This window comes from Nyctereutes procyonoides, unplaced genomic scaffold, assembly GCF_905146905.1.
Source record: "Nyctereutes procyonoides isolate TBG_1078 unplaced genomic scaffold, NYPRO_anot_genome, whole genome shotgun sequence".
Classification (NCBI taxonomy): Eukaryota; Metazoa; Chordata; class Mammalia; order Carnivora; family Canidae; genus Nyctereutes; species Nyctereutes procyonoides.
In genome coordinates, this window is record NW_026575139.1 from 43,713,464 (window position 1) to 43,735,513 (window position 22,050).

The 22,050-nt window shown below is 35.9% G+C and overlaps 1 protein-coding gene across 1 annotated transcript; it reads right to left on the minus strand.

Annotated features, from left to right (window-relative positions):
• Positions 1-1,038: 1,038 nt before the first annotated feature.
• PSMC6 (proteasome 26S subunit, ATPase 6) lies at positions 1,039-21,599 on the minus strand. Its single transcript, XM_055304204.1, has 14 exons — positions 21,464-21,599; positions 20,375-20,454; positions 20,239-20,278; positions 19,920-19,972; positions 17,904-17,971; positions 17,554-17,668; positions 15,408-15,495; positions 13,106-13,167; positions 12,895-13,018; positions 12,459-12,520; positions 10,780-10,900; positions 10,560-10,640; positions 6,428-6,499; positions 1,039-1,540 (listed from the first exon to the last, which is right to left on the minus strand). Exons 1-14 carry the CDS (start codon positions 21,588-21,590, stop codon positions 1,422-1,424), a joined length of 1,212 nt encoding a protein of 403 aa, XP_055160179.1. The 5' UTR covers positions 21,591-21,599; the 3' UTR covers positions 1,039-1,421.
• Between the last annotated feature and the right edge of the window lie 451 nt (positions 21,600-22,050).

The window sequence follows — 22,050 nt, forward strand, 5'->3', positions numbered from 1 at the left end:
AAAACAAAACACCACCACCTAAGTAGAAAGATAAGAAGTCAAACTAAATTGCAAATTACAATGAATAAAGTTAAAAGAATCACATGGATGTTTGACCTGGACCCCCTTGACAAACATCCTATTATTTTTATATTGTCACATTTATGAAACACACTGCCAAAATGTAGAAATAGAACTGGTCAATAACTTGAGTATTAAATGGCTAGCTTGAGTACTCCATTTTTCTACCACTATTTAAACTGTTCTCTACCTTTTAAAGTTATAATAAGACCCACAATACTCCACAAGTAAGTTTAAAGAGTGACTGTGTAACTACCCACATCAAATATGGTACATTCTTTAGTGTTTATGAAACTGAAGTCAAATTGGCTTTTTTGAAACAGCACCTTTAACAAAATCTCAATTGAAGTCAAATGATGACTTCCTATTTTAATTTGTTAAAGCTTTAATTCCACATGATATAGAAAGAATTGTGTGTAGGTAACAGAACTTTTGCTTTGAACATTTCTGACATCAACATCCCCTACATCAGACACTCTTAGCTTGGTATCCATAGATACCTACAGAGTCAATGGGTGAGCTTGAGAAATAATAAATCTCCTTTCACTTTAGTATATGCATAATTGTGTGTATGAATGTGTGACTTTTTTTGGGAAGAGGCTCCAGACCTTAACATTATAAAAAGGGAACAACCATCTCACATAAATCAAGAAAACCAAGTCACATTTGTTAGCAAATATTACTTTTAATCATAATCTAAAAAAAAAAAAAAGTTATGGATAAGCATGTACTTGTTCAATTCACTATCACACAGCCTAATCATAATAGGTGAAGAGTAAAGACCTTTCATTATCGATTTAGACACACATGTCTATGCTTTATGTAACAAGATGCTCTTAGGAACACTGAGTGTGGGTACAGTTTTAAAATTCAAAAGCCTGTGATCTGAATGCAACTCATTTTGGTTATTAAATAGTTTATGTACTAAAGAAACTAAAGAACCATAATAAATGTACTTTTAAAAAAGACAAAAATATGTGTAGGAGAACTGAATCAAACATTTTATTCAACTTTTTAGGATGAGGAAAACAAATGATATAAAATAAGTCATAAGAAATGCTCTCTTGTACTATTTCAAACTACTTTCAATGTTTTACAAAATGCTCACACAGCAAATACGAAAAGCTTCAACATACTCTTAAAACTTTTGCTGCAATAAATGCAACATTAACAAACATACAAATTTCTTTATCAATCTTAAAAGTAGAATTACTGAATTACTAATTTTTAATGTTATTCATACTTATTTTTATTAGTAAGTTTTTAATGAGATCATTACCAATACATACATTATTTTCCTTAACTTTAGTTTTACATTAAGCCAGTATCTGTCATGCAACCATCAAAAACCTCCCAGTAAATTACACAGGTTTGTAGTCCAATTTAGACTCTAGCTTCTTAGAATCAGCCACTTTTCTGACTGCTTTCATGAAGTCTTCCTGTACTACAAAATCATGATCAGCACGAATTGCAAACATACCTGTGAAGAATAAAACAACATCACTGCTGTATATAGTATGTGAATAATTTGTTTATTTGAAGAAAACTAAGGGGGGGGGGGTAGGCAAAATGGGTGAAGGTAGTCAAAAGGCACAAATTTCCAATTATAAAATAAGTCCTGGGGATGAAATATACAGCATGATGACTAGACTTAATAATACTGTATTGTATATTTGAAAATTGTTGAGAGTAGATCTTAAAAGTCCTCAACACAAGAGAAAAATATCGCTAACTACATGTGGTGATGGATGTTAACTAGATTAGTGGTCACTTCATAACAAAAACAAGTATCAAATAATTATGCTGTTCACCTGAAATCAACATAATCTTATTAGTCAATTAGATCTCAAAAAAAACGTTTTTTAGGAAAACTAAGTAATTCTATGGAGTAAATGTGAAGAAGCCTAAATGTACTACTTCTGAGCCAGTAGTTGCTGGTTTTTAAAAATTTTTATTTATTTATTTATTTATTTATTTACTTATTTATATTTGAGAGAGAGAATGAGAGCATGAGTGAGGTGAGGGGCAGAGGGAGAATCAGACTCCCTGCAGAGCAGCAAGCCCATTGTGGGGCTTGATTCCTGTGGGGCTCAATCCCAGGACTCCAGGACCTAAGCCAAAGACAAATGCTAAACTGACTGAGCCAGCCAGGCACCCCTGAGCCAGTAGTTCTAATTTGTTAAAAACAAGCATCATTGTTCACTTAATTTCTTAACTATAATAAGCATTATTTTCCAAACCAAAAGCTAAACCACAATGAGGCAACTATCTGGATATTTAAAATCTAGCTCGCTCAGTCCCTGTATCCAATGACATTCTGAAAAAAGCAAAACAAAAACTCAACTATCAACAAAACATATTTTAAGTAGTAGTTTCTTAACCCTAAGACAACAACTGCCTGGAAGGAGGGAACACATATATGGTTTAGGAACACAAAACACCTCCAGTAATTCTGATAGCCTTTCCTTGTTAATATTCAAAAGCTTAGATAATAGGAATAAAAGAAAGCCAACACTAGGCTTTTTATCAAAAAGCCAGTGCTAGGGATGCCTAGGTGGCTCAGTGGTTGAGCTTTAGCCTTCAGCTCAGGTTGTGATCATGGAGACCCCAAGATCAAGTCCCAAATCAGGCTGCCTGCATGGAGCCTGCTTCTCCCTCTGCCTATGTCTCTGCTCGCTCTGTATCTTTCACAAATAAATAAGAAAATCTTAAAAAAAAAAAAAAAAGCCAGTGCCATTATTCACATATTAAAATTTATGTTAATTATGTACAAATTGGGATTTTATGCAACTTTCATAGTCAAGCATCACAAACTTGAAAACTTTCAAGTTATCAACAAGTTACTTGACAAAACAATAACTTACGCATGTGCATGTTTTTAAACATTACATATATCATGGATATGGGGTCCAAGATTTTGAGACAATCCTAATTTCATTATAAGCTAAAACTAGTAAGTTATCAGTATCTGCTAATTAAATGAATCCTACTGATATTTTCGTTTGAAGATCTGCTTATATTAACTTTTCATGTACATGCATGCAATCAATGGAATAGAAGATTTCAAGGGTTACTTTTATCTTTCAAGATTTCTATATAGTCTTAGAAATAGTCACTCTATGTTATACTGAAAAATCAGATGAATGGAAATTTCTAGTTTTTTAATAATGAAGTTTTAAAACCTTGTTTTGAAAGCTACAACTAAAGTAGGTTATTTTTCCAAACTCTGTACATACAACTATTTCCAAATCATTGTTTAGTGGATGACTGAATCTGAGATACATTCTAATCCAAAAAGGATAATCATCTCAGGATTTGAATGGGAAAGATAACTATAACTGAATCAAGTTTATTTTAAATTACAGGAAGATGTTAGCAAAAAAGCTTGAAGTCTAATAAAAAGAAAACCAGAGAATTTCAGTGTCTCCAAATATGAGTGTCCCAGGCCATTTAAAAAGCTAAAATTGTGGGCAGCCCAGGTGGCACAGTGGTTTAGTGCTGCCTTTGACCTAGGGTGTGATCTTGGAGACCAGGGATCGAGTCCCATGTCGGGCTCCCTGCATGGAGCCTGCTTCTCCCTCTGCCTGTGTCTGTGCCTCTCTCTCTCTCTCTCTCTCTGTCTCTAAAATTGTAATCCACACAGACGTTACAGCTCTTTACTGGAAATGGCTAACAATAATTTTTTTTAAAGTAAGCTCTAGGGATCCCTGGGTGGCGCAGCGGTTTGGCGCCTGCCTTTGGCCCAGGGCGCGATCCTGGAGACCCGGGATCGAATCCCACGTCGGGCTCCCGGTGCATGGAGCCTGCTTCTCCCTCTGCCTGTGTCTTTGCCCCTCTTTCTCTCTCTCTGTGACTCTCATAAAAAAAAAAATAAAAAAAAAAAATAAAGTAAGCTCTACATCCAATGTGAGGCTTGAGCTCATGACCCAGAGATCAAGAGTTGTATGCTCTACTGACACAGCCAGCCAGGTACCCCAGCTAAAAATAATTTTCAAAAAATATGTGAGGTACAAACTTCTATTTATAAGATAAATATATACCAGGGATTTACAATATGATGACCATAGCTAATACTGCTATATGATATATAGGAAAGAGAGTAAATCCGAAGAGTTATTATCACAAGGAGAAACTATTTTTCCTTTTTTCTAATTGTATCTACATGAGAAGATAAATACTAGCCAAACTACTGTGATCATTTACACAATATATGTAAATCTAACCATCATACAGTAGCTACAGACTTATATGGTGATATGTATCAATTATTTCTCAAAAAAACTGAAAAATGTAAAAAAAAAAGTATCATAATTTGATGTTATCAACCTTTAGGATTATGACATTGCTTTTTTATTTTACCACAACAATATATATTTTTTTAAGATTTTATTTATTCATGAGAGAGAGAGAGAGAGAGAGTGAGGCAGAGACACATGCAGGGAGCCCGACACGGGACTCAATCCCGGGTCTCCAGGATCAGGCCCTGGGCTGCAGGCGGCACGAAACCGCTGAGCCACCCGGGCTGCCCCCACAACAATATTCTAATAGTAATTTGGTCCAGTGAAGATTTTGGAAAGAGAATGTTGTAAATTACTCCAAGTAGTTCAAGCCATATGCAAGTTTACCACTTAACATTTTTCGTATATTTGCCTTTGTGAGCATGATTTACTCTGATCTGTACTGAGTTTCTAGACCTGCAAATTTTTAATCCAGATATTGAGTCACAATAGATCCATGAAGATAATCCTATGAAGAAGTCATGTCTGAGCAACCCATGAAGACAATCCTATGAAGAAGTCATGTCTCAGCAACCTCTTTTAATACTGTTTAATTTACCAGAAATGTTAAAACAAAGCTACCGGTGATACGAAAACAAGAGGAAATCACATATTATAATACTTTAAAACTACTCACCTGCAACCTATGAAAGTCAGTAACTATAAAAACAGCAAAAAATAATTTAAATTTTTTTTTATTATTATAGTAAACTCAACCTTGAGATCAGGACCTGAGTTGAGATCAAGAATCAGACATTTATCTAAGTGACCCAGGCCCCCCTCATTTTTTTAATTTTAAGATTGTGTGGGGCATCCCCGGTGGCGCAGTGGTTTAGCGCCGCCTGTGGTCCGGGTGTGATCCTGGAGACCTGGGATCGAGTCCCACGTCAGGCTTCCTGTATGGAGCCTGCTTTTCCCTCTGCCTGTGTCTCTGCCTCTCTCTCTCTCTCTCTCTCTCTGTGTCTATGAATAAATAAAGTCTTTAAAAAAAAAAAAGATTGTGTGGAGGACAAAGACTAAATGACTCTAGCTATGGTTTTAAAGCTACTTGGTACCAGAAATAAAATAAAAAATAGGATTACACAATGCACAAAGAAAATTATATTAAAAGTGATTACATTTTACACAAGTTGCATGATCACAAAATTCATAAATCAATCTTGCAGGGTACCTGGGTGGCTCAGTTAAGTATCTGCCTTCAGCTCAGCTCCTACTCCTGGAATAGAGTCCCACATTAGGATCTCTGCTCAGTAGGGAGTCTAATTCTCCCTCTCCCTCTGCCCCTCCTCCTGCTTGTTCTCTCTCACAGACCCTCTCTCTCAAATAAATAAAATAAATAAATAAATAAAAATTGGGAGGGACGTCTTGGTGGCTTAGCGGCTGAGTGTCTGCCTTTGGCTCAGGGTGTGAACCCAGAGTCCTGGGATCAAGAACCACATCGGGCTTTCTGCATGGAGCCTGCTTCTCCTCCCTCTTCCTATGTCTCTGCCTCTCTCAGTCTCTCATGAATAAATAAATAAAATATTTTTTAAAAATTTTAAAAATTAATTAAAAAACATTTAAATCCATCTTGCAACACTCATTGTTAACAGACTAGAATCAGAAAAGATGTTTTCCATTTTGCAGCAGATTACTTCTGTTACTGGCCCAGTATGATTTCAGCCACAAATGTGGCAGATTTACTTCAGGGGGCGAGTATGCTATCACATGAATGTCTTTCCACATTCTGCCCTAAGGCATCCAGAAGTAAAAAGGAGTTAACATCTCCAAGGGCAAATTCTCATGGGGGATGAGAGCTGGGAAATAAATGCTCCAGTCTCCATATCAGCCAGGTAATCCTAGGAGGCATTCTGTATGTTTCTCTGAGGTCTCATCAAATCGAATCCCACGTCTATAGCATCTGCCTTAATGGTACACCCTTATAATAGCTTTGCTTCTTTCCAACTCACTTGCCTGTTCTCTCCTGCTTCTTAGAATCAATTCCCCAAAAAACCAAGCACCCAAAACTTTGCAAAGGCCAGGCTCTGCTTTTGGATAAACCCAAACATGTTTTTAGCAAATTAAACAAAATCAATAGTAAAAACTCATACCTGCTTCAGTACAAACATTTCTCAGGTCTGCTCCATTAAAGCCATCTGAAAGCTTCACAATTGCTTCATAATCTGTTTAGGAAAAAATACTGGAAATTAGGTTTTTTTTTTTTTTTTTGGAAATTAGTTTTAAAAAAATTTAGACTTTTTCTAACTTATGCCTATATGGAAAATTTAACTGCAGAGCTTGCTTTGAATATTAGGCATCATCTCTATTAACATTCCTCCACATTATTTAGCAAGTCCTCCACAATATTAACGACCAAAACTTATACTTCTGTTAAGTAAGCCAGCACTAAGTAGAAATACATATACTACTTAAACTCTAAAATCAAGAAATATCAAGATCTGAAAGCATCTTAACCTGTTTCTATGAAGCAAAACAGTTACATACATGTGAACTTGAGATATCTGTGAAACCATGTCTCTTATAAAAACTGTAACCAAATATTTAATTTAAATGGTCATCAGAAATCATTTTCATCATTTTTTTATCATATATTTTTAAACAACCATTTTTAAATGGCTACCTTTTCTGGTTCCAATGCAAGCTCCAGGTGATCTATGATAACAGTAATGGTTAAGTGACCTTTTTATCCACATCAGACTTGAAATGAGGAGCTGTTGGCTTGGAATAGCAGTTATGGACTTGATAGAGTAAGGATAAAAATAAGACACAGCATGGGCTACTACAGTGTAATTTTTTAAAAAAATTTATACATTAAAGACACACACACACACACACACACACACACAGAGGCAGAGACATAGGCAGAGAGCGAAGCAGGCTCCATGCAGGGAGCCTGATGTGGGACTCGATCCTGGGACTTCAGGATCATGCTCTGGGCCGAAGGCAGGCGCTCAACCGCTGAGCCATCTAGGTATCCCTACAGGGTAATTCTGATGAGATATACCCTTTGTCAGGCCACAGAGAATATGTCAATCTCTATTTGAAATCAGACAGATACTCATTAATTCTGATTCAGGTTCAAGTTCATGTAAGCTTCCCGAGAGCAGGGATTCCCACAGTTAGCACAGCATTTGGCACCTAGCAAGAGCACAGTATTAAAGAAACCTATAAATTGGCATCCCTAGTTTAGCTCAGTCTTTCCAGCTCAAAACTATTTTCACATAAACAATGAGAAAGTTAGTAGCAGGCAATAATCAACTATTTGTAATTTTTTTTTGGACCATTAACATTTAAGGGTTTGTAAAGCTGCCTGGCAATTATACTACAATAGTATAACAACCCCTCATCCAGGAGTCAGCAAATTTTCTGTAATGGGCCAGACAGTAAATATCTTAGGCTTTGTAGGCCATGTGGTCTCTGTCAAAACTATTCATTTCTGCTGTTGTAGTGGGAAACCAGTCACAGGCAATACATAAACAAATTGGAGTGGCCACGTTACAATAAAACTTTATTTACAAAAAGAGAAGGCAGATAGAATTTGACCCACAGCAATGGTTTGCTAACTATCTTAGAGTCCACTCTCTCACTTCTGAAGATAACTATTTTATAACTTCTCCCATCTTCAAATGTCTAACAGTACTTTCCCATCTCTCACTCTGAACTTGCTTCCTATTTCACTGAGAAAATAAACACATTCGGGAATGCCTGGGCGGCTCAGCAGTTGAGCATTTGCCTTTGGCTCAGGGCGTGATCCTGGAGTCCCAGGATAGAGTCCCACATCGGGCTTCCTGCATGGAGCCTGCTTCTCCTTCTCCCTCTGCCTGTGTCTCTGCCTGTCTCTCATGAATAAATAAATAAAATCTTTAAAAAAAATTAGTTGTAAAGGTGAGTTTTTGGTTATGTAAGATAAAATTTGGCTTGAATTTTGGGACTTTGGTATAATGGGCCAAACTCTCTTCAAGGAAAGTGCATTATCAAATTTCACTCTCTCATCCAGATCATTAGCATTAAAAAAGTGTTGTAAATTCTTTCATCTTAAAGAAAGCTCTTCCAAATCTTCATCTCCACCTCCACTGCAGCTACATTTCTTTTCTTCTCCCTTTGCTGCAGAACTCCTTGAAAGAAATGTCTGAACTCCATGCCTCTGCCACAATCTCCTGAAATCCATTTGAGGTAGGCTCTTTCAGCACTCCGAAAAATTGTTTTGATAAGGTCACCAATAACCTCCACATAGTAAATCTAAAGGTTCATTCTCAGATGTCTATCTGACACAGCATTTAACAGGGAATTACTCCCTCCTTGTAACAATTTCTTCATTTATCTTTTTTTTTTTTTTAAGATTTTATTTTTTTATTCATGAGAGACACAGAGAGAGAGAGAGGGGCAGAGACACAGGCAGAGGGAGAAGCAGGCTCCATGCAGGGAGCCCGACGTGGGACTCAATCCGGGTCTCCAGGATGGGGCCCTGGGCTGAAGGCGGCGCTAAACCGCTGAGCCACCCATGCTGCCCAATTTCTTCATTTATCTTCCAGGACATACGAGCTCCTGGTTTAATTCCCCTATGTGACTATAGCTTCTTAGTCTCCTTTGATGGTTCTTTCTCTCAACTTCTTAATATTGGAATTAGCTCAGTTTTTGAACCTCTTCTCTATCCATATTTACCTCTTCAGAAATCTCATCTAATCTCAAGACTTTAAAAATAATCTTATGCTATTATCCACAGTTATATCACCAGCATTAGACCACTGCAATAAACCATAGATGCATATAGAATTATCAATTAACATCTTCATTTAGTTTATCTAATTGGCATCTCAGCTTTAATATATTCAGAACCAAACTCCTTACTCTCCCTTTAAAACCTAATCTTTCCAGTCTTCTCCCATTTTAAATGATGACAACTCCATTTTTCCAGTTGCATGAGTCAAAAACCTAAGTCTTCCCTGGTTCTTCTCTTTAGCTCACACTCCACATCTGATTCATTAGCAAGCCCTGCAATCTCTATTTCCAAAATATGTCCAGAATCTCATCATTTTAAGATTCTCTTACCACCTTGGATCACACTACCATCTTTTATCTGATTATTGGAATATCCTCCTAACTTATCCTCTTGTTTCTATCCTTGTTCCTCTACATGCAACTAGAATGATCTTATTTAACATAAATCAATTTCAAAATATTTACGGATGAAATTATACAATGCCTGGGATTTGTTTCCTAAAAATCCAGAAGGAAGGTAAGTGGAAGAGATTACAGATGAAGCAAGATTGGCCAAAAATTAATAATTATTAAAGCTAGGTGGGGGATGGGTAACCTAAGTAAGGTTAGAAGTTCATTATACTCTTATCTCCACTTGTATTTCTAATTTTCTACACTACAAAGTTAAAAATAACAAAAGGTAAGATCATTTCATCCCTCTGTTCACAATCCTCCAAGGAAAATAAAATAAAATAAAATAAATAAAATAAAATAAAATAAAATAAAATAAAATAAAATAAAATAAAATAAAAAAATAAAATAAAATAAAATAAAATAAAATAAAAATAAAAATAAATAAAATAAAATAAAAGCCAGAGTTCTTACACAATGATCTAAATAAGGCTCCACACAATCTGATTCCCATCACTTCTATGATTTCATTTGCTACCATTGTCCTGCTTACTCTGCCACAGACACCTTGGCATCTTTGCTACTCCTGAAATGTTCCAACCATATATACACCTGCTTCAAGGTCTTTCTCTTGCTGTTCCCTTTGCATCATTTTCCCCAAATATCTATACCTACTTCCTTCACCTTTACAGGTCATTGCTTAAAAATCACCATATCACCTTCTTGGTAAGGCTTCCCTCTGCTTCCCCCACCTCACCTCCATTTAAAGATGTATATATTCATTCTGGCTCCTCGCATTACCTATCTCCCTTGCTTTATTTTTCTCCATAGCACATATCATAATCTAATGTACTATAAATTTTCTGACTTTGTCTGTCTTGCCTGACAAGAATGTAAGTTCTGTAAGGCAGGAATTTGTCTGTTTTGTTCATTGCTATGTTTCCAGCACTTAGAACAGTTCCTAACAAAAAATGTTCAATAAATATTAGTTGAATTTAAGATCTCCATGTTTGCCGAATTTAAAACCAGATTTGGTAGACTATCAGCAATATCTAATAGCATTTTGCTTCATTTACCAAATGTAAATATACATAAAATAAGTTATTTCCTTACCTATTTCACCATGCTTTGTAATGGGACCTGCATGGATTTTCAATATATCTAATCTTGCTTGTTCGTTTGGCAAATCAATATCTGAAAATGAAAAATCATAAGAAATTCTTTTGCAGTCAGGTTTTTTGTTTTTTAAATAAAGTAGGGGGTGAGTAGAGATATGGAAAGAAAATGGACATAGACAAAGAGAATACACAGCAGATAAAGAACTTTAACTCACGTATTTTTCTATCTAATCTTCCTGGACGAAGCAAAGCAGGATCCAGTGTATCTGGTCTGTTTGTAGCCATGATCATTTTAACTCTATGTAGAGTATCAAACCCATCCATTTGATTCAGTAACTAATATATTTGTAAATAAAAATCATTGATATTTACAAAACATTTCAATCATTAAAAAATATAAAGTACACAATTCTATATGCTAATATTATAAAATACATTGTCTACAAATACTGTGCAAACTTCAATGGACTTTTTTTTCTTATATAAAGGGATAGATCCCAGCCTTGAAGTTCTAAGATAATTTAACTATGTACCTTCTTATTGCTACCAAAAAGTTTTAATAAATCTGAAGGCTTCCATTTAGTCAAGTATTATAAAATGAAACTATGTGGATCTGATTTCCAACATTCAAATTTTTTTGTATTTTCAAAAACATTATTAAAAAAGTCTAATATATACAGTATTATGGTATGTCAGACATAAAATTTACATTCCACAAATTTGATGACATTTCCACATATTTGATAATTAATCTATTAAATATCTTTTCAAATAATTGCACTATACAAAGAAATACCAAAACATTAAACATATTTCCTTCAATTCCAAGTGTTCTTGAATAAATATTGAAAAATCTAACAGCATTCAACAAATCTTTTAAAATATAGCTAGCTTAACAATGTGTATTTCTTTTCCAAAATATCTGATAGCTAGTTAACATATTATGATAACATAATATGTTACGTGAATAAGACTAGTATCTATGTTCTTTCAAAACACCTCAATTTAAGGTTTCCAGGAGGTATAGCTAATTTGAAAATACTATATATATATATTCTGAACAGATTGTAATTTATGAAAAATCCCTTTCAAATACCCCTACTAAGATACAATTTGACATTGTGTTACCTATACTACTTAGCTTCACTCTGTAGAAGGCTCCTCAAGGGGAGCCTGATCTTGGACTCAGGATCATGCCCTGAGTCAAAGGCAGATGCCTAACCGCTGAACTGTTCAGGTGCCCCGAATATACAATTTAAATATCTGAATGGCTGGTCTGCTCAAAACACATGGAGTAGTAGAGCTGTACATCATATAGAATTTTGTAATATTCCTATTACTTTCCAGGAGACATTTTCTTACTAGAGATTGTGGTAGTGAAATGTGTTTATTCCTGACATTTTCAAATTTTATATTTAGGTGTATTTTTTTTAAGATTTATTCATTTATTTCGGACAGAGCCTGTGAGCACGGGGAGGGGCGGAGGGAAAGAATCTCAAGCCAACTCCCCACTGAGTGTGGAGTCCAACTCAGAGGATTGATCCCATAATCCTGAGATCATGAACAGAGTGGAAATCAAGAGTTGGATGCTCAACTGACTGAGCAACCCAGTGCCCCTTAAGTGTGTTCTTCATTTAAACCATTGCACAGGGGCACCTGAGTGGCTCAGGTCATAATCCCAGGGATCTAGCCCTGCATTGGGATCCCTGCTCAGCAAGGAGTCTGCTTCTCCCTCTCCATCATCCTGATGTTCTCCCTGCTTATGTTCTCTCTCAAATAAATAAAAGCTTAAAAAAGCCCAACAAACCATCGTACACATTTTGACTTTCAAATATCCAATGTTTTCATTTAATACACACTGACTTCTTTTTAAACCTCCTTTACCAAATATTACCTCCATTAAAGTTCTCTGAATCTCTCTATCAGCTGAAGTACCCTCAGAAAACCGACGACCACCTAAAATAATGATATGGAAAAAATGATATGGAAACTCTTCCCTCTACAACCATCATTTAAGAAGACAAAATAATAGTGTCAGCAGTTAAAAACATTAAGATAAAAAATGAATAGTAAGACATATACTGACAAACTTAGAATTGATTTTGTTATGACATTACTCAATTTTGTCAATATCAAACTAAAATTGGTTAAGCTTTCTTAAGAATTTTTTCAAAGTAACGTTCAAAAAAAAGAAAAATAAAGTAACATCCATTTTGTTACTTCCACACAGACTGCTATTAGAAGGGGAGAAGAACTCCTTCAGAATTTTAAAAATTTCCTAAGACTTTTTTAAAAAGTTCAAAATAAATTTTAAAAGGTGTTATTCTTACCAATAGCATCTATTTCATCCATAAAAATAATGCATGGTTGGTGATCCCTGGCATAATTAAACATTTCTCTGATCAAACGAGCACTTTCACCAATGTACTTGTCTACAATAGAACTAGATACAACCTGATTAAAGGAAAAACATTTAGGTAAACATAAGACAATTCAAATAAAATTTAATTTCAACAGTTACAAAAAGAACCTTCCCTTTACCTTTAAGAAATTGCAGTCTAGCTGGCTAGCAACAGCTCGAGCCAAGAGTGTTTTTCCTGTACCTAAAATAACAAAAGAAGTCCTAAGTAGATGGAAACTAAACAAACTCTCAAAAGCCTTTTACTTCTCTGGATAGTAAATTTTGCAAATGAAAGCTAAATCGTAAAGAGAATTTCCATTTAAAATTTGAAAACCCGGGGATCCCTGGGTGGCGCAGCGGTTTGGCGCCTGCCTTTGGCCCAGGGCGCGATCCTGGAGACCCGGGATCGAATCCCACGTCGGGCTCCCGGTGCATGGAGCCTGCTTCTCCCTCTGCCTGTGTCTCTGCCTCTCTCTCTCTCTCTCTCTCTCTCATAAATAAATAAAAAAAATTTAAAAAAAAAAAATAAAAATAAAATTTGAAAACCCTTCTACTTACAATATTAAAATCTTAAATTTTATTCAAAATATCCCTTTTAGAGACACGTAGGTGGCTCAGTGGTTGAGTGTCTGCCTTTGGCTCAGGGCTCTGCCTTCAGCTCAGAGCATGATCCCAGAGTTCTGGGATCGAGTCCCGCATCGGGTTCCCCGCAGGGAACCTGCTTCTCTCCCTGCCCAAGTCTCTGCCTCTCTCTGTTTTCTCATGAAAAAATAAAATCTTAAAAAAAAAAATCCCTTCTAATACTGAATACTTACTTCAAAAATATATCAACCCCTATTTACAGACCCTACAAGAGAAGCCTGTTACACAATAATCCATTGGTCTATCCTGCATAATGAATATGTCTTTTACCTATGCATGATATTGTAACAACAACTATTGGTTATTTGGAAGCTACTGGTTCATGAGTCATGAAAATCTTCGAGCTGGCATTTTTCATTATACAATATGTAAAGGTCACATTTATTAATATCACCAATCTCATCTCCTTTTTTAAGTATTAACATCAGAAAATCCCAGATGGGGGTGCCTGGGTGGCTCAGTTGGTTAAGTGTCCATCAAGTGTCCTCTTGATTTCAGCTCAGGTCATGATCCCAGGGTCATGAACTGGAGGTGTCAGGTTCCATGCTGAAGCATGGAGCCTGTTTAAAATTCTCTCCCTCTCCATCTGCCTGCCCTTCCAACTCCTCCCCACGTGTGTTTTTTTTCTTAAAAAAGGAAAAACAACAAAAAAAAACCCCTGTCAGATATAAGTTTTGAAAACCTAATTTTCACTTGAAAGCTTAAATTCTACCATTGGCTACAGATGGTGTCAGTTATTTTAACATAGTAGGCTAACTTCATTTTTTTTAAAGATTTACTTATTTATTTTAGAGAAAGAGTGTGTGTGATTGCATGAGTAGGAGGGACAGAGGGAGAGAGAACTCAAGCCGACTCAACACTGAGAATGGAGCCTGACGTGGGACTTTCAAACCCAGGACTCCGAGATCACAACCGAAGCCAAAATGAAGAGTTAGATACCTAACTAACAAAGCCACTCAGGTGCCCCTCATTCATTTTTGAAAAATTTGCCAGATAAGCAATATCCGAATAATCAAAAACCAGTCTGACAACGACAGAATGTCCATAAATTATGTTTTCAAGTAAAAATGATATTCCATGAAAAGCAGCTAATTCAGCTGGCAACTCAAATAACATACCAGTGCTTTTCCCAGTGATAACTATACTATTCAGTATGTAACAGAAGCACTTACATATATTTTCCATTTCAATACATAGAATTTAAGACATTATTCAAAGATCAGGATTTCATAAAAACAATTTTTAATGCTTCATCAAGGACACCTAAAAGTTAAACTCATATATATTTTTTTAATATTGCAAATATGAGCAGTCAATAACACAATGACTACTTGTGCCATTTCATGCCACTGACCTGACTAATGCTATGGCAGGAACAGTTTTACCCATGCTGCTTTTGCACCATCAGCATAGAAGTCAACACAGTGAAAATGGCAACTAACATCTTAGTATTTCAAATTAAGGTTTAACCTTGCAGATTCCCTGAAAACATTTCAGGGACAGCCAGAGGTTGGTGAACCACACAGGACCAACACTAGAATCATACAACATCTTAATATGAACATTCTATAAGGCATAAGAGGACTAAGCATACCTGAGAGAATAGTAGACACACATGTCCTATTCTTCCCTTACTTTGAATAAAGTGGAGGCTGGAAGACCCTACATTAAATTTTCACTTTTTTATTCCTTAATTTATTCACTTTTCACTTTTTTTATTCCTTAATTTATTCACTTTTCACCTTTTTTATTCCTTAATTTATTCATTTATTAGTAGGTCAGATATAATTCAACACTAACCTGGTGGTCCATATAACAAACAGCCTTTTGGAGGTATTATTCCTACACGCTGGAATAATTCTGGGTTTGTAAGAGGTAATTCTATCACCTAGAAAAGAAGTTGAATGTTTCTTAAAAAGTCAGTAAATATTCTGATAAACTTAAAAATACTTTAAGTAAAGTATCAGCATAGTTAGGTATATATGCACAGATGTAATTCACGTAAAGCCATTTATATTAGAGGTCATTCTTTAGGTAGATTTAATAAATTTTCTTTAATTATGTAAAAATTAATTTAAGTCTGTAATTATTTTAACATACTATACACTTCACAAGTGATTGCTACACAGGCATATGATTTGTCAAAACACATTTGAATTGTACACTTAAGGAACGCTTGGGTGGCTCAGCGGTTGAGCATCTGCCTTTTGACTTAGGGCATGATCCCGGTCCCAGGATCAAGTCCCACATCCGGCTATTTGCAGGAAGCCTGCTTCTCCCTCTGCCTGTCTCTCTGCCTCTCTCTGTGTCTCTCATGAATAAATAAATAAAATTTTTAAAAAGTGAACTGTACAATTAAAATCTATGCACTTTACTGAATGTAAATTATGTCTCAATGAAAAAAAATCACACTACAAAAAAATCAGGTAAGCAAAAAAGAAAAACAAAACAAAAAAATTCTTAATTATTTTGCATTTGGGACTGTAACACAAAATAATAAAATGGGAAAATTTAGTAAAGTTAAAATCGCCATTAGGAGAAAAGGCTTAAAAAAATAAAAATAATTAAAATAATTAAAAAAGGAGAAAAGGCATATAAAATCTTCTTATGTTGGCATTTTGTCATAGTAGACTTAGAAGAACCATACATTCAGAGTACCTGACTGGCTCAGTTGGGAAAGCAGATGACTCTTAATCTTGGGGTTGTGAGTTTGAGCCCCACGATGGGTGTAGAGATTATGAAAAAAAAAAAAAAAAAAAACTAAAAAAAAAAAAAAAGAACCATATACTCACTCTTAATGTCCTACTAAGATTGATTCGAGAATAGAAAAATTGAGGGTTTGACTGCCCACATTAAACTCTTTATAGACAAGTAACTTGAGAAATAAGCTTCTATTGAATACTTGTATCCACCAGGTGTGATTAAATAAACAAAAAGTATAAGAAGTCAATATTCTTAGTGTCTCCAGATGGAAAAGGTTATTACATGTACATATGTTTTGTGGAGTGTGTGTGTGTGTGTGTGTGTGTGTGTGAAAGAGAGAGAGAGAGAGAGAGAGAAACTTTCTGCTTCTATGGCTGATGCAGCAAATCACCGTAAAAGACAAGATTTCAGTTCCATGAAGCATTTGTTGTTCCTCTGTTGCCCTTTCTTTAACTACAAAGTAAGAATAGACTTTTATTTGTAATTACACGAGTGCTTCCTCAAGAATGACCAAAAACCATTTGGTTTCATAATCACCTGGAATGTTTGTTTCAATGCTAATTCCTATGTCCCATTCCCCAATCTCCTTCATGGAAATCATGCAGAGGGCCTATGAATCTCTATTTTTAATAGGAGTTCCAGAAAACTTAATATGCTATGTGAACTGTATGAGAACTACTGGCTACGGCTTAAATCAGATGAGGTAAGCCATACCAACTATCCTCATTCATTCCTAAACATTTCCATCCTAAATTAGGATGAAATAAATAGGGCGATATAATTTGCTTCAAAGAGAATTGTTAAGAAGCCATCTGTGTTACGAGGTGAAGAAATCTTGATTTGACTCTTCACCTAAGTGTTTAAAAGGTTTAAGCCCCCCTAAAGCCAATAGTTTTCTTGAATGGCAGCAAACAGCTTTATCAAAATAAAATATTTAAGGTACAGGGGCGCCTGGCTAGCTCAGTCGGTGAAGCATGCAACTCTTTCTTGGTCTCGGGGTTCTGAATTCAAGCCCCACTGGATGTGGAGATTACTCAAAAAAATTTAAAAATCTTAAAAAAAAAAATTAAAGGTACAGATAACTTACTTTCATAGCTAGAAATTGTTCTATTTTTCTCTTCTCAGCAAGAATATTAAATATATAATACTTTGTAACCATTATTTGGACAAATCTTATATTCTCTTTCTCTCTTTGGGTGTCTTAAAATCAGTACTATCAGAGAACAAAGCATATACTACCAACCTCTCTTAATTCCCGAATCTGTTCTGATAGTCCTCCAATCTCAGAATAAGAAACATTCCCAGGGTCCTCATGAGACATGTTGTAGACCAATGGATCCACTTCTCTTGGCAAATATCTATAATGATAAGGTACGTATTTTCTTTTACAAGATATATTTTCTCTCAGCCTACAGAGAGAGTATAAATTGACTTGCTTATGCAAGAACCTGTAAATGATCTTATAAAAATGTATATACATTAGTTAGAAATTAGTAAAAGGGAAAAAGTGGCATGATATTCATTGATCTCAAGAAGCATACATTTTAGCTAAAATCTTCCCTCTGTGAAAATAAAATAGAATAAGAAACCCACCTCATGATAGTTAGTGTAGTCATATCCAAAGCAACTCTTGTTCCTGGCTTCAGCTTACTTTTGTCAAGCTAATTTTATAAAACAAAAAGTGTTACATAACACATAAAAGGGAAAATAATACTCTAACAAGAGCACAGTATTTAGAAACCAAATAATCACTTTTACCCTTCAGAGAGAACACTAATATCAGATTAAAATACAATGCCAACAGAAGGGCTTATAAAATTAGTAATTCAAAGTTCTTTCCCTTAAACGAGTACCTGTTATGCAATCTAATTGTGAAATGTGAAATCACTAATATACAAAGTCTGTGGTGGAAAAGATCTTATTTTTAAAGAAAGAAATGGGTATTAATTTTACTTCCAAAGGCTTACTATTTTATACAGTTTTGCTCATTATTTTGATTCAGGCACTATGGCAATTGATACTAAATATTTATACAGAAATATCTAAGTGAATATTTTGGGGAAAGGAAAGGAAAGCACTTTACAGGTATGCCCTATATATTTTTTTCTTTTAAAGTCTATTTTTATTTATTTTTTATTAAATGAATTTGGCATATAACATTGTGTCAGTTTAAGGTGTAGAGTGTTACTCTGGTAATATGTCCTTTAGATTTATTTTAAAGCCGATAGCTTTGAGGAAGAACATATTACTTGACTACAGGAATTAAGGGAGAAATGCACTCATTCTTTATCCTCTTAGAGGTTTTTATTAAAATGCTAAAACCAAAACCAAAAAAATCCCAGCAATCGAATCATTCATGCTTTTGCTACATGTCGGATATTATGATAAATACATCATAGATTAGGTTGAATCATACTAACAACTTACTGGCATATTTGGGCAGGGTAACTTATTAGACTATAGATAGAATCTATCCAAGAGATTCACCTCATACTCAGGATATTACTTTTCCAAAATTAAGTTACTTTTTGATAGTTTAAAAAACTACTTGCCAATACAATTTCAGAATCATACAAATTACTGCTTTTCACAGGATTCTGCAAAGTACTGTAAGTTTACAATTTAATGCCAATTAAAATGAAGGGGAGATAGGCAAAAATTCTAGGTTTAATATAATGGATTAAACTTTAAATAAAATTGCTGGTAAGTGAGGTACTTGAAAAGAGCTCAACAAAAATCAGTACAAAGTTATTTCAACATTTACATCTATAAAGAATATATACTCTGGCTTTTCTTATTTTCCAGCTTCAAATACTCTCTTGCCCCCCATACAACCATGAAATATCTTGGAAATACCAACTCTTGGAATCCAGAGGGCCTTGTAAGGGAGATAAAACTCCTTTGTCAGGCTAGCCATTTAATATTTTGATTTAGGAAATGTTTTCCCACTTATATGCTAGGTGAAATGCTGGGATATGATTTAGTCCCTGGGTTAAATTCTACTCTACAGTCTTGCTGTATCAACGTTTTCAAACATGAACCTGATAGGACACTCAGAAAAAGCTCTTTCAATCAATTTTTTAAAAAAGTTCTAACGATGCTCCTAAAGAATAGGATAGTACATAAACTGGCTTCAGAGGCTACTAAATTATTTAAAGCCATTTGTTGCCATTTTTTATGACGGTAAAATGAAATCTGCAGTTATTTTAATTTGCCTATTCTAATCTAAATGAACTCATACAAAATCAACTTAGGCTACAGAAAAGTCTTTGAGTATCATTTTTAAATGTTTAAATATAAAACATCAGTAATTGATAAGGTGTAAGTCTCCTCAAAAAAGACCTTAAAATAAAATGATCTGAGATATTTACCAGTTCTAAAATTCTTAGATTTCTAAATATGTAGAGCAACTGAGGCAATGTGATATGAGTAGAAAATAGAGAATACCAGGTCATTGTCCATGGTTTGAGTTCAAGTTTTGCTAGTTATTCTGAACAAATCACCTTTAGGAGTTATGGGCATGTCTGACCTACTCACCTCAAAAATCAAATAACGTATATGAAAGCACTTTTATCAATTATAAAGCACTGTACAAATGTAAACTGTTACCTGTCGACGACAACCCACAACATATCTTGGTCCATTTGTAGCTTTAACAATGACTAGAGAAAGAAAATGAAAGGATAAACTGAAAAATAGAAAGTGAAAAATAAATATATAAAAAATATATATATACATCCACATTGATGGCAGGTTGAGTTTTATTTCTGTTCTCCAAGAAAACAATAGTTGAAAGAAAACTTAAATCTATGCAAGAATATCATCTACTTTCATTATTATCAGTAAAACAATGAACATTTCCAAAGTTCATGATGGAAAGAAGGAGTCCACTCTTTTTCTTTTTAAATTAACAATCCAATCCACTTACATTTTTCTTCAGTTAGTTGCTTAAGTACTTCACCCACAATCTGGAAAATTAAAAAAAAAAAAAAAAGCATTACTTTTGGCCAATAATCAAAAAACAAATTGTCATCATTCCCTACACCCCGAACTTGATTACCTACCTGCCCAACACTTTGTAGGGCCTTCAGATCATTTTCAGACTTTTCATACTGCTTGGTAAGTTCTTTTAATTGTTCCCTTACTGAAATAATACAATTTGAACATTTTTAATTAAACAATAATCTTAGTGAATTTAAGTCACTAAGTATCACTTTACTTAAGTTTATCTCAGTCTATTTTACTTTAGTATATTTTATAGCCACTTTATGAAACCATGAAAGAAATAATGCCGTTTGTAGAGGACAGGTTTAAAAATGAAATGTTACAGAAAAAGCACCATTTTTTATTCTCCTGATTGGCCATACTTGTTCAAGCACATTCATAACATTGTTACATTCTTAACAGATATTGACAACCACACTTCTGGGTTTGAGACTACAAATAACGAATGATAAGAGACTTTCCCTCATCTCTTCGGCTACCCGCACGGATTACTTACTACTCTATACTTTTCGGCCCTAAATAGGTCAACAGGTGCAGTGATCTACAGAATTATATGGTTATAGTCTTTCTCCATTTAATCAAACCACTCGGGCTTTTCAGTGAAGGCGCACTACGAAAAAATGTAAGCGCCCTTTTAGTTCAGGAGGTTAAGAGAAACCTGTGTGCCTGACAGAGTCAAATCCAAATAACAGGAAAGACAAGGGAGGTTATTATCACCCATCGATGGACCCCTCTCTTAAGCTCCGCTCTGGCTTTCCACCCCAATAACAAGCCAGCACCTCGAGTCTCCTCTCTTGCTTGAGCTTCCTTGACTCCAGTCTCCTCTCCTCTCCTCTCTGGGTCCCGGACTCACCTACAGCGCAGCGCCCTCCTTGCACTCAACCTGGCAGACATCCGTGGCCCACTTCTTTCCACTCCTCTAGTGAACTGGGGATGTTCTCCCTGTCACCTGGACCAGACTGGGCCGTTTCTACGCCCGAAGAGGCTGTGCTTTCCAAGCTCAGGGCCGGATGACAAAGCGCCTTGTCCCTGGACCGAGGCCTTCCTATCCCTGGAGCTCGGATGCCGGGCTCGGCTAAGGGCCTCTGCTTTGTCAGAGACAGACCAGGTCCAGGCATAGGATTATGTGGAAGGAAAGGCGCACTCACACTCCTTGAGACGACCGTCGATCTCCTTGTGCTCCAGCAGCTTCTTGCGGTAGTCCTGAAGCGCCTTATCTCTTGGGTCCGCCATGATGAGAAGCCGTCGCTCATAGGGGATGCCGGGAATGGCCATGGCCGCCCGGGCGGGGGAAGGGGCGGGGCGAGGGAGGAAAGCCTCCCGGGGGGCGCGGATTCGTGGACAACCCCGCCCCTTCCGGCTGGCTCCGCCTCTCTACTCCACTCCTCCCACTTCTGCGTCTCGGTTCACCGACGGCGCAGCCGCGCACAGAAGGAGGCCTCCACCCACACCGCCCCCTGCAGGTCGAAGTAGGTAGAGCAAGGAGCTGCTGTCCTGGTTGTCCCCTGAGACATCTAGACAGTGCTAAACCACTGTTGCCGTGGAACCACAGAACACTTTCTGAGAAACTGAGAAGACAGTGAAGTAGGCAATGTGCAGTCCTGCTAAATAGTTCCAGTGGACTATCGGGGATAACGTAGATAGCCTATTAGTCTAACACAATATTAACAGGGACCTTCAGGAACAGAAGGGGTAGGCTATTTTTTTTACTTATTCATTCAGTGAATGAGGTACT